This window comes from Cuculus canorus, chromosome 1 (genome assembly GCF_017976375.1).
Source record: "Cuculus canorus isolate bCucCan1 chromosome 1, bCucCan1.pri, whole genome shotgun sequence".
NCBI classification, from domain to species: Eukaryota; Metazoa; Chordata; class Aves; order Cuculiformes; family Cuculidae; genus Cuculus; species Cuculus canorus.
In genome coordinates, this window is record NC_071401.1 from 110,875,359 (window position 1) to 110,889,068 (window position 13,710).

The 13,710-nt window shown below is 45.3% G+C and overlaps 1 protein-coding gene across 1 annotated transcript in view; it reads right to left on the reverse strand.

The window, feature by feature from the left end:
* Positions 1–501: 501 nt before the first annotated feature.
* The window catches only part of CD247 (CD247 molecule), a 57,699-nt gene continuing 44,490 nt past the window's right edge, over positions 502–13,710 (reverse strand). The window contains 7 exon segments of the mRNA XM_009557178.2: positions 502–1,622; positions 3,260–3,301; positions 5,011–5,067; positions 6,068–6,103; positions 6,811–6,894; positions 8,301–8,354; positions 9,764–9,870. Of these exon segments, the coding sequence (XP_009555473.2) occupies positions 1,557–1,622; positions 3,260–3,301; positions 5,011–5,067; positions 6,068–6,103; positions 6,811–6,894; positions 8,301–8,354; positions 9,764–9,870 (446 nt within the window). The 3' untranslated portion in view covers positions 502–1,556.

Consider the following 13,710-nt stretch of genomic DNA (forward strand, 5'->3'; position numbering starts at 1 on the left):
CAGCAATTTCAGCAAATTTTCCTGCTGTTAACACAGTTCCTTAAGAAATGGACATGTAACCTCATGTGTACAGTGCCCACAGCAGCAGCTCTCGTTCCCATCGTCTTGCTTTAGCTTTGCTCCCTCTGTCAGGAGCAGTGGAATGAAAGGGTCAGCTCCTGACCTAAGGTAAAATACCCTTTAGTTTGCTGGGCTGGTTTTGTCCTTTTGGAGTTGCTTACAGGCTTCACTGCCAGTCTTGTAAGTCACTGGCAAAGCTGAGGATGCAACAGGAGGTGCATGTCTGTTATACTTGGGCTTACAGCATTTCTCCAGTTCCCATCCCACCTCCCATGATATGTTTAGAAGCTCCCGTTGGAATACTGCCCTCAGCTAGCCTCCAGTGCGCTGCTGGGTGTTAATTGGCCTAGCTGCCCCCTGTGCACCAGCTGAGGAGCTCTATCCCTTCCCACAGCCGTTCACTGCACACACGCACACATGGGTCTTTGATGCTAACTTTATTAATTCATCAAAAATGCATTACATAATTGCTGAATTAGTATCTCTTCGGAATGATATGAGCGTCGTCTTTTAAAGGTGACCTGATGATAGACTGGTTTGGAATCTGTATTCACATTGGCTTTTGTACAGTTCCCGTCACCTGGAAGACTCAGGCTTGGTCTGTTTCTGACATTAGAATTACCGTACCAGCTCTTACAAGGGGAGCCTGTTCTGCAGTGATAGTTGTAGATGTTGCTGATGTGAGGGGACAAGCTTCAGCCAAACCGTGCAGCCAAATGGGATTCTCCAGGGTGAGTTTTCCTGGCTTTTTCAGTATTACTTTCTTCGTCAGAGTCCATTCACCTTATTTCCATTGTCATGGGGGTATCCTCCACCTTCTGAGAGGTCTCTTACACAGGTTACCTTACTCTTGTTTTGCTCCAGGTGCTGGAGGAGTGGCAATGACATTGTTTGATCTTTTGTTGGGGCTTAGTGCTCGTTTTCTTCACATTGAAAACCTGACTTCAGCCCCTCTGGCCTTCACTGCAGTAACATCACATCACTTTTTACAATTAAAGAAAAAAATTGTCCCCCACTGAAGCCATTTTTAAAAAGTGAATTTAAAGCAAAATGTTTAGATGACCTGTGTCAAACAGTCTTAAATATCACAAGAAATAACTACAGCGCTATCTTTACGAGTTCTTTAAATGCAATAAACCTATAATTACATGTGTCACTACCCCTGGGAGGCAGGTGGGAGCTATGGGAACAGCTGTGTTGGTACTTGTCGTCTGGTCCCACAACACAAATCTTGGAAAAATCGGTCTTCTAACCACTGTGTCTGGAAACAATTTTACAGGTATGTACATCTTTATGGCTAAAGCTTGCAGTTACATGATTCAAGTGGGAAGGGAGAAGGGGCTGACCAAGTCCAGACGTATTCCCTCTGTGCACCAACCAAAGCAGATTGTTCAACTGAGAAAATAGAGTGCTTGTTTTGGATGAAAAAGGCTTTCCCTCCTCCTCAAAGCTGTTGGGCATCCCTCAGCCTTGTCCATCCCCTCCGTGACTCCCTTTTAGCGAGGAGGCAGAGGCTGCATTTGGAGAGCATCGTAAGTGTCCTTGGTCGCTGTACTGAGTCCCTGAAAAAGAGAAAAAAATAGGTGAGGTACCAGTGTGAGTGCCCAGTTCTCCCAAGCTGACTGGTTGGGAACAGGGTGGCAGAGGCTCAGCGTGGTAATTCTATTTGGGTTGGGGTTTTTTTCACAGAAATTTTTACTCGTGAGTGATTGCTTAGTCTTTGTATAGTGTCAATAGCTGTCAACTTATCTGAAGGCAAGATGCATCCTGAGTAACTGTTAGGAACCTATGACTACAGCAACTCATCCTAACGACTTATGCAGCTCTTTAGAGTACATTTCATTTGCATGTTATTGACTAGTAAGATGCTATAATGAACTTTATCTGCTAACTAAATACGTAGACATCGAATCCTGAACTTTGTTCTCTGTTTCTGGAAACAACTTTACAGGTATGTACATCTTTATGGCTAAAGCTTGCAGTTACATGATTCAAGTGGGAAGGGAGAAAGGGCTGACCAAGTCCAGACGTATTCCCTCTGTGCACCAACCAAAGCAGATTGTTGAACTGAGAAAACAGCGCTTGTTTTGGATGAAAAAGGCTTTCCCTCCTCTCCTCCCCTCTCCTTCGCTTTAATTTCTTAGGAAAGTCAGGTGCAACTCCAGGTAAGTTGGTAGATGGCTGCAAACCCCTTGCAGCCTTTCCTGCAATGCAACAGTCCTCCTCCTGCCAGCCTGCTCTGGTGGGAGTAAAAGAGCTGCAATGTGAGTTACAGATCCCTGCTGCACCTGTGGAACTGACTGCTCTTAGAGCAGGGCCGTAGAAGACGTGGCAGAGTCGCAGGTGAGCCTAGAAGGCTGCCAGAGCAGAGGGAACTGGGGCTTCCAAGAGAGAGGGCTTAGTAAGACACATGGTTCCTTCTTGTAAAACTTGTACCTACTCTTCACTCCTCTGCTATGAATATTTAATAGTGTACTGAATACACTGGTGAGATAGTGATTCTCACCAGCTGCCTGGGACTGTCAGTAGAGCAAGTCTGGAAGAAAGGTACCATTAGCCACAAATAAGCCACCTCCCTGGCATGTGCTGCATCAGAACTTTTTAATATATATTTTGATTTTGTAATTTTTGAGATGCCAGTGACAATGTACAGGCTTCTACAGGAAGTAAAATGCATTTCAAAACAATTATGCATGGTGGCCCCAGTAAGTCCCGGTGATGGACTCTGTGCAACACTGAAACTCCCCAGTGCAGCACAAGAGCCTGGAGGTGCTGACCAGGTTGTGCTCTTTACACTCTTAAGAGATAGCCTAAACCACTGATGCTTTGAGTTATGACCGCTGTTTGGCAACCTGAAGGTTTCTGTTTAAGCAATAGACTATTCAGAGGTAGAACTGTACGCATCATGTGCCACGGTCAAAAGGTGGTTCTCCAGGAGGAAGGACTATGGAAATGGTTCGCTTGCCAGAGCAGCTAAACAAAGTGTTCCTGCCAGTTGTATTTAGAACTTGCAGCCACTTTATCACAGTACCAGCAGTGTGGTCTTCGTCCTGAGTCTGGGTACCTCTCCTCAGAAAGGCGTGTTGAAAGCTCTGCTTCATCAAGCACCTCTAACGGTGTGGGCTCAGCTAGGAAACTACAGGCTACAATTAAGCCACAAAGACAGATGAGGGGAGTAGGTGCTCAATGTGTTGCCTACCTGGTAAACACCTTCATTCCCTTTGCCTCGCCGCCTCTGCTGCTTTGGGAAAGAAAAAGAAGCATAGATTAATAGATGCTTTTCCAGATACACACAAGGAAAGAAACCCTTGCCTTCCCCCATCCTGTACTGAGGGTGAGCAGCTGTGCTTGGCCTGGACACCCTCTGCACAGGAGGGAAAGCAGCTGCTAGGGCTGGAGCAGTCCAGACATGCTGCAAGGGCTGCGGGAGGAGAAAATAGCGAGGATTAGAAACAGAAAACGAAATTATTTTGGCTTGCTGACATATTTTCCTATCATACTCTTATAATGCTGCTATTTCTTTGATTTGCTGTATGCGTAGAGATGTGGCAGCGTTCCTATAGACACTGATTGTTTTGTGAACTGAGGGCACACCTGGAAGACATGGAGCTGCATTTTTTGAGTTGCTGCATGTCAGCTGGTGTCCAAGGGACTCTGGTCTCTATGGGACAGACATGGGTAAGTAAGTAGACTTGCCAGCAGGCATTTGGTAAGCTGTCTAGCAAAGGAGATAAGGCTGTCTGAGGACAAAGCCTCACAGGATTCAGTAAAATAGGTACTGGGACTGTCATGGTACAAGCAGAGCACACACAAGGTCAGTCAGACTAGCCATGTACAAAGAAAAGCCTCCTCCTTGAACCCACTTCTTCTGCAGTCCCAGGGACACCAGCAGCTGCCAGGGAAGGCAGGCAAGTTATGCGAAAGAGTGAGATTTCCAGATGAGAAGCAGGGACAGCAGAGCTTAAAGCCCTGTGGCTGGCCACCACTGCCCCATGGCAGCAGAGGATGGACTCTGTCACAAACACGTGGCAAAGAGTAGCACTGGCCACAATTATAATTGCAGCAGCCAAATATCTTGGTCAAATGGTCAAATATCTTGAATGGGGCAAAGGTTTTGGTGTTCCTGTCCTCGCAGTCAAAATATTCATAAAAACATGGTGAGACATCATAAACCCATAGCTTGTAAACTAAACTTGACTATGGAAGAGGGGCATTAGAATAATAAAAAAGGGCGGGTTGGTGTTGCTTCAGCATTTTTCAACACTAAACTTTGTTTTGAAATGCCCTTTTCTTCACTTTTCAGAGGGAAATGAAAGGTTACACACAAGGCACTTTGACATAAAATGGAATGTGAGCAGTCACACCAGTTCTTCATTTTGTGACATTTTCTCTTCAACACAAGCTTCCCTCCCGCAGCAGCTGGTGCACAGAGCTAAAACCCTCCGTTTGCTGCCAGCTTGAGACAATTGATCTGTTCCTTCTGAAAAAACTGAGTGTGGAGGTGGGGAAAGGAGAAATGTTTTGCCCATTACTTGCTTGGAGAAAGGCACAAGGAGGAGCTTTAAATGCTTACTTATGCCTATAAAGCAGAGCTGTCCATAGAGGGGAAAATGATCCTCCAGCTCTGAACTGCTCTGGAGGAGCATGCTCAACTAATATGAGTTGCTGGGTCACGGATGTCACCATGCTTGAAACCAGATATTTCCTTCAACTATTCCTCACCCATCTCATACCCTCTGCCTCCTCAGCTGCGGTCAGAATTGTTCTGTCCAAAAGTTAAAATATTTCTTCTTGACATTATCCAATCTGCCCGGCGATGCTGCTGGTGTAGGGGCTGTGTTACTAGTACTGATAGTACAAAGCATACTGTCTGATCTCCACCTTGTTTTACGGCTGCTCTAAGACTAGCTACGCTAGCCTTCCTTCACCAGGAAGGAAAGTAGGACTCACCTCCCCCTTCATTCCGATTTCACTGTATGCCTCGCCCATCTTGTCCTTCTGCAGTGACTGCAAACAGAAAGAAAGAACCAGTGTGTTACTAGAAAAGCCAAGCTAGCCCCTGGGTGACTGACTGCATCCCAAGCCTGAACGTCTGGGGCTGCCTTGCCTTCAAAACTTCAATATATTCCATAGAAGAAAGGACTGTGGTGGGACTTGGCTGATGTGCATTTAGGTAAGTGCTACACATAATCAAACCTGCTAAGCATATCAATACAACCTTATCCCCAAACACTTTAATGAGTACAACTCAACCCTCAGCCAGGTCATTTATCTAGACCGGCTGCCAGATACTACCATCAAAGCTCTCCAAAGAAAACTTTAAGCAGCATTAGTTCAGGAGACAAACCCCAACATGCACCTCAGGCCCAAGGAAAAGGTAAGTCTAAGACTGCAGGGTGAAGGTTAGTAAAGAGGAGCTCTTCCTTCCTTCATCCCGGGAAGTAGTTCCCAAATGCTTGTGACCAGCTGTGATCAGTGCCTCTGACTCAGTAATGACAAAGTCCAGTCTTGGAAACAAGCTAATTCTCAGCAAGCACTGACCACCGAGAAAGACCTAAGTTAAGACACGAGCTTTAGCATTCATCTATCTATCCTTTGGAGCACAGAGAACTACATCAAGAGGCTCCTAAGCAGCCACTCTTAGATGCACTGGCATTTGGCCTTGTCAGAGAGCAGTCAGAGACTGCAGAACAAGCCCATAAAGTACTACAGCATCAGTCACATGGGATGAAGGTTGGCTCAACATTAATGGCTAAACAGAAAGGGATCAGCAGGTATCTTGATCTAAATTATTTTCCCCACCTGCCAATGTTTTCCTCCTATCATGGAGAAAGGAGCAGAAATTTTCTAAGCAAAAAGGAGAGGGTAGAAGAGAAGTCTTGGAAAGCAGTTGTTAAGTTTGAACCAAAGGTGAAATTGTGTTGGGGGAGAAAAGGTCTTCTATGAAATACACTCTTATTTCTAGCCATCCCTCTCTATTCTCCCCCCTCCAGCTCTTTCTACTCACAGTGTAGACGGTATCCTGAGGGTTCCTTCTTCTTTGCTGTAAAACAAAAGCAGAAAGTTGCCCACGTGCTGCACTGCCAGCATCCCCCATCACCTTGTATGTGCCTCTGCATTTGCTCTAAGGCACAGCTACAGCTGTGGATTGACAGCGCCCATGATAGCCCACCTTGCCTCCACCCATAAGGCTCTCCTTAGACCACTTGTTCTGTGAAAATTAAATTAGTTTTAATAATTGATAGAACTTAGCTCTTCTCTGCTCCATCCCTAGAGCTGTCACCTGCAGGCAAGCCCTACATGCCAACGAAGGTTTCCCTTCCCTTTTCCTTTGAAACTGTTGGGCTCTGCAGCAGAAAGAGTTGTTTTGGCTGCTGCTTTACTTTGTTGGCTCTTGTTTAGCAGCACCACGTGCATCGAGCTCTCATGAAACACCCACTGCTGCCTTGCCTGCTCCACATCCGCCCCAAGGCTGGGTGTCACTTCCTACTCTGAGTGGCTGCAAGCTCTTAGCAAAGTGATGAGGGGATGTAAGGAGCAAAGATGAAAGGGAAGGGAGGAAGGTTTACTCTTGCCTTCGCCACACTGCCAGCCATCTGAGTTACTACACAGAATTTGCCGTTCCCTCTCCACGAAGGCCTTTGTGCTTAGCAGACACATGATGACTGCCTGCATGTCTGAGCAGCGGTTTGACATGATAAGGAAGGAACCAGATTAAAAGAAAAAAGCGCATGTGTGGGAGGAAGTTACCTGGTGTCTCCCGCCCAGCTCAGGATCTGCACCTCGCTTTGCCCCCAGAACATCATATTCATCTCTCTGTCCACGAGACAGTTTCTGAAACAAGAAAGCAAGAAGGAGTGATGGACATTATGATCATGAGAAAATAGACCTTGACTTAACACAGGAAAAGAAAGGGAACCCAGCTTGGTGTCCAACCTCATGAGTACAATAACTGAGCTAGAAATTATTTTACCCCTTAATGCAACTGTCAACAAAAATGTCTATGACTAAGCCAGGGAAATGACAAAGAGTGGTCTGCACAGCACAGAACTACAAGCCACTGCATCAAGAATCTTTCGTAAGTAGAAAGGAGCTGACGAGGAGAGAGCACGATGGGGAGGGACCCTGACTTTCAAGCTTTCTCTCCCACTGGTGGGTGAAGATCCATGAGCTTGACTTTTTCTTTCAGAGAAGCTTGTCTAAATCTGCATCATGAAGCTATAGAAATGTCATGCTCAGCACATTTCTTATCTGGGAAAGATTGCCTTGGAACAGGGCAAAGGAGAGATTTCAGGTCAGAATAACACAGCTGACAGAGCGCTACTAAAAGGGTGATGGGTAACATGCCTTAAACTGGAAAAAGTGCAGTAGTGCTCATACGTGACACAGTTAAACAGCAGAACTCATCACAGGATGTGGCTATGGTCAAAGCGTGAGAGGAAACAAATTAAAATCAAAAGTCAACTCGACATAGCAAAAAAGAGTTTAATGCTGCCGTGAGAGGGAAATGTAGCTAGGAAAGGCCAGCAGGATCTTGTGTCTGTCCTCTTTCACTGCCTGAAGAGCCACGCAATGCTGGTTATGATCAGAGGACAGCGGATGAGGTATGCCTCTGCTATTGATCTGGTACAGCAGGTTTCCTGCTGCAGGGAGACAGGAAAGCTCAGGGGATGGAGAGGGCTGGGCTGTGGTGACTCAGGCTCCATACTCGATGATACAAGAGCTACAGTCGTCCAAAGTCAGCAACGCAGCACTACTGGCTGTCCTTTCTCTAGCCCACATCAAATATCAGCAACACGGGTGGCCACGTGCCTGTGAGTCACCTGAGGAATGGCCATCGGTGAGAGCTGCAAGCCACCTGCAGAGGGCTGGGCATAATGTTGGGGTGTGTGTCTGTATAACAGCCCCGTGTCCAGACACACAGAGCTCTCACAGGTGTGTGAGGCGGTGTGGCAGACCAAGCCCTGCCTCTGAACCAGCCCGGGTTCCTGGTATGCCTTCAGCTCAGTGGAGCAAATCAGCAACCTGTATCTCTCTAGCATCCATCCAGGGAAGCGACAATGGAAGCTGCCCTGCTTGGGTTTTATCTTTCCTCCTTACAGCTGCTGTGCTGCACACAGCGCTTGCATCCCAAAGTGTTCTGATCCACAGGCAATTCATTATCTATAGGTGCTTAGGAAGGTCCTTCTAGGTAGCAGATTTGAAAGCAAACAAACCAAACAAACCCAGTAGTTACTTACATTATACAGATCATCCTGGCCTGGTTGCAGTTGTAGTTCAGAGGTCTGGCTAAGCTGAAAGAGAGATCATACCATGAGCGGAGAGACAGTGGCTTCATTCAGTCCTTTCACTCCCTCTCTCCTAGAAGTTATGCACATCACAAACAGGGCAACCCCTAAGCAGCCAACCTGTGCCACTGATGGGGCTACAGGCAATACAAGCCACTACCGCACTAGCACTTTTAGCCATAAGTGATTTTACTTGCATGTAACACCAGCTCACAGCTGCTCAAAGCATCAGGGTTCATCCGCCTCCCCATCTGCTGATTTTGCATTCTTATCCTACCATAATCCTACACTATCGAAAACAGCTCTATCAGGTATCAGGCTGTAAAATCATAATTGCGGACTCTGTGAAGAAAAACTGGGCATCTGGGGCAGCTAATAACAAAAAGCACATCCCGAGACCCCAGTCCTCCAGTAAAAGTGCTGTCTGCAAAGCTCTTTGATGTCCCTACTTTTCAGCGGGTGCTTGAGGAACAGCACCCAGCTTGCAAGGCTGCAGTGCCAACACAGTAGGTTCACATGAGTGGCAATTAACCAGTAGGTAAAGGATTGCCCTTCTGTGGTCACTCTTTGGCTCAGCTCCTCACAATATTTAAGAGCAGTCAATTGCTAAGCAAAACTTTCAGGTAAAAAGGAGCAGTTTTAGGTCAGTGAGAGCGGCTACTTTGTATTCCAGTCCTTTCAAAAAACAATATCAAATGACACTCTGTAGTGCTTTAAACTTCTTGAGCGATTAACACATGTTAAAACCTTTATTAAAAGTAAATTTCTAGAAGGGTTTGTATTCAGGTACAGGATAAATTTGACTTTGTTCTTTTTAAAACATTTGTAGTAACTTTAAGTTACTTATGCCACCGGTTTTCCCATGAAAGTGCTCTCAGCTGCCCATCACATTACATTATCTTCTTTTGCGGAAGTGCGCTAAAGCCACTATGTCTCCGTAGATGTGGCACAGCCACTGGATGGTAACAACACCCCATCAAGTTGTGTCTGTCTCACTCCCTGACTCCTCTCCCCTGGCTGTTGTGGTTATACAGTTTGCATCATCACGCTTGTACTATCTAACATGTTTGACTTCTTGAGACATTCTAATACACCCTTTGTGGGCTCACCATCTAACTTGAATTTTCTATTTATCCTCTCCTCTCTTTCCAATGACAAAACATCATAATACTCTCACGCTCTCTTCCCCGCCATCCATGAGCCCTCAGAAATAACTTCCCTGAATTGCTCAGGGCGGCACCGGAAAAGGAGGAAAGAAAAAAAAAAAAACAACAAAAGAAACAAACTGAAGAAGATAAGAAGATAGAAAGGTCTTATTCTAAGAGCTACGCTTCCTCTCCACCTCCACGCTCCAGCTAAGCCAAACTTGATCACACCACCAAAGCACAAATGCATCAGTATTTGGATAGACTGACCTTTGCTTTCACGAAAAGGGCTGTTATGACGATTGCGTAAATGAAGAGGAATCCATCCAGTAAGTAGCACAGTCTTGGGTCTGTCAGTCCAAGAATTGGTACAGCATCTGTGCAGAAACATCAGATACATCAACAAACAAAGGCCCTTTGGATCACTGTGTGTTTGACAGCATAAACGTGGCAGTGCTGCGTGGCACTACATGAAGAAATAGCCAGTGTGAGGGCAAGTCTGTCCGTTTGCAAAGGAGATGGAAATCTTAACAAGAAATATATAATCAATTAGGTTGGAAGGGGCCACCACAGGTCCAACCCTCTCTCTAGATGGTGACTTAGACCAGGCTGTCCAGCCAGCTGAGTTGGAGTATCTCCTAGGATGGAAATGTTTGCAACCTCCCTCAACCAATACAGGGCATTTTTGCCCAGCACTTCCCACCTGCAGATTCTGGGCTCTGCTCCTTGCAACTCACAGGCATGGGTCAGGGAAGAAGGACAGGATCCGCATGGAGACAACCAAGGATGGCTAACTCGGCAGTCACTGCAAGAAAGCCTAACACTGAGCTTTTGTTTTCCAGGAAAACCCATCAGCATCTCCTGGTTAGGGATTCCTTCATCAACTAAAACGTATGTGTGAGAGAGAAAATACGTCCTTTTAGACAAAATTCTAGGGAAAGCCTTCTCAGGACAAAATTTTATCTTAAATGAAAAGAACGATAAACACCACCATAGTTAGCTGGAAATCCAAGCTGTAATCTCTGCTATACTTTATTCAGAAGAGGCATTTGAAGTTGCATCTCCCATATCCCAGGTTATAGGTTGTAACCATAAAGCTAAATAAAGCTTGTGAAGTTCAGCTCCCTATTTGGGGATGCTGGAGACCGTTAATCATGAGAAGGGAACTGTGGGCAGGAAAGAGTCTCTTTTAACCCTAGATGTCAGGACACATCCATGAGACACCCTGAAGTGCTTTGTGTTTGAGAGGAAAGTTATAAACCTGAATTCCCTGCACAGGAGTCTCACCTGGCTGCCTCTTGTTAAAGGATTCCCCTCCCAAAGATTTTTATTTTTTATTTGTTTTTAAAAGAAATGTTAAAACTTTGCTGAAGGAGAAAAATCTACTACTGCCTTTAAAATTAGCTCATTAAAATTAGTACTCAGAAGCTGTTTATGTTCATTTCCTAGTTGATATTGCGTATGTTTGTACCCTAACTGTACCAAGTGGGGCACAGTAACATTGTTGGTTTTCAGCATCCAAAACTGATGAAACTGCTCCTGTATCAGTTCATAAACACGTAGTGAGTTCACATATTTAGATGAAATAAATCAAAGGAATTCAAAGACAAGTAGTCTAACCATACACCCAATAAAAGCAGGTCCAGAACCATCTCCAAAGGAAAGGCTGCATTGCAGAGTTATTAAGAAAAAAAAATCACTTAAAAACGAATCTGAGCTGTGCTTTGTACAAAGAATTGGAGTGACTTCAAAAGAGAAAGGAGAAAATGATCAAGAGCCTGTGATGCCCTTCAATGAAGATAAATTGAAAAGAATTGGTATGATTCATCTCCTTCCTAAGGTGAACAAAGTATGGCAATTCCTATTAACCACATGTGATGGAGGGTAGTTAAAAAGCTCAGTACAGTGGTTCAAGGTGCTGAGTTACTCCAGTGCGGAGCACGGGACTGCTCTGCACGCCGGGGTTTCTGCCCGGCCCATTGGGCCATACTGACAATTTCATTAGAAGAAACTTGCAGATGACATTCAGGCAGTTAGTGCTCACCACCCTGAGGAAGGCTCCTTCACAGAAATCAAGTTAATGACGATGGCCTTTTGCACTGCCTGAGTGCACATTTTGTATAGAGCATGACTGAAGAGCTGTGCCTGGATACCTGGTAATCTACATTCTCAAGTGGACAATGATACAATCCCTGGTCCCACTGAAAGCCTCCCACAGCCAGAAAAAAACCCCAACATTTCCAAAGAGTAGATTTGTTTGCTCGTCTGAACTAGGAGTTTGCTTTTTTCCTAACTTGTGTTTAGAAACAAATCCATAGAAATAAATTAAGATCCTAGATGGTTTCGCTTCTTCCCCTCCCATTTCTATTATTTTAAAAATAAGGTTCAGTGCACTTCATAAACAAGAACCTTTACCACATTTTTTTTCAGGATTATAAAGCCTCATCTGCATGGGGTGAATGGAGACATAGAGATTAAGTTATTCGTGTGATGATCTATATTAAACCAACAAACAAGCTGAGATTAGCTTCCCAGAGTTTTTCTTCTAAACAGTCACAGGATACTGGTTTATGTCAGCACTGGTTCAACACAAAACCAGCTTGAATTGCATTAGACTTGGTAGCTAAAATGCAGTGTTGAGGAGTGCAGCTGTACAGCATCCAGAGGCAATTTGCTTCTAGCAGTAATTCAGCTGCTCTCACGCAGTGCAGCAGTCTGTCCCAGCAGCCCCTGGCCTCCAGCTGGACGTGCCCAGAAGAAGCTCAGGGTTTTCCAGCGCTGAGACCAGATCAGATACACCATGTAAGGAAGGCAAGCAGTCCAGCACAGAGTCAATGAGTCTGGAGGTACCGAAGGTGGTGCCGAAGGTGGCTTTGAGGATCCTGGCTCTGACTCTCCTCTTCCTATACCAAAGAAGGGCATGTTCACACTGTCATGTTAAGTTCAGTATTTCTCCAGTTCTAATAAATTCCTCAGACCCAGAGGAGCTCAAGCAGGAGACGTAGAGGACTGTGGAGGACAAGTAAGAGTGCAGGGGACTTAGCTCCCTGTCAACAGCGGTCAACCCTGTCTGACTCTATGGAGCCGATCAAGTGTCTACGCAGTGCTTATCTGGTGCAGCCGGGCCTCCAGCACCCTAGGTAACAAATTAAAGCAGTCCAATAAGGGAAATCCCAGTAGACACAGTCTGGCTGTGATGGTTCCTGATAAAAAACATGAATTGAGACAATGATAAAGCTCAACGTCTAGAAACAAACCAAGAAAATTAACTACTTCATGTCTTTTCCTTCTTTAATAGGGTTGATTCTGCATTTATTTAAAAAAAAAATGTACAAAGCACTTTCTAAACAATAACCTTTGCAATAGCTTTCCAGAGTAGAAAGAGAGAGAGAGAGAAAATGAAAAAAGATATGAAGCTTTTTGAAATAAAGGTCAAAAAGATATGAAGCATAATGAACAAGTGACAGTTAAAACACAGTAGTATCCATGCATGTGAACAGGATGAGTTCAGGTTTTTAAATCACTAGAGGAGAGGTTTCTGCCTCCGTACAAAATAAAGCCAATCCCTCCGGCACCACCAAAATGTCCTCTGTGTCCCTCATCAGCCCAGAGCGGTGGTTTGAGGGGCTGAGGCCAAGGTCGCACTGCTGCAGTGGACGGGCTGATGATGGGAGCTGGGTAGAGGCGAGCTGGGCTTGAGGGAGCCGTCACACTCAGCTGCATCATACAGAGCACAGCGCAAAAGGTAAACATTTCACCGATAATTCCCACTCTATTAACCGTACAGATTGCCCGGAGCCCACCATGAGTTGCACAGCACCTTTTCAATATTCAGCTAGCAGAGTTTTACCCGTCCAAATTTCAGCAGTTCAGTAAAATGCAGCAGGGTTTTAAAGCAAGATGCCCAAGTACAGGCACAGCTGATGCCACAGACCAGCAGGGAATACAGTTACTTCACACTGTAAATGATGTCAAACTTGCAGCTTAAACGTGGCTCAGACAAACAGCATCTCCCTCTCCAGACATCAAAAAGGAGTTGAGTCACAAGCTGGTATCTAGGTACCCCAAACCACAAGGGCTTAAGGATGAGGTCAAGGTGGTGCTCTCAATCAAGAGGGAAGCAAGATCTGAAAGAATAACGATTAGGAAGTTCGCACTTAGCCTTGCTTCCCACCTGGTGCTCCTGTGCAAGTAGCTGCCCAGTTACATCTCCCATT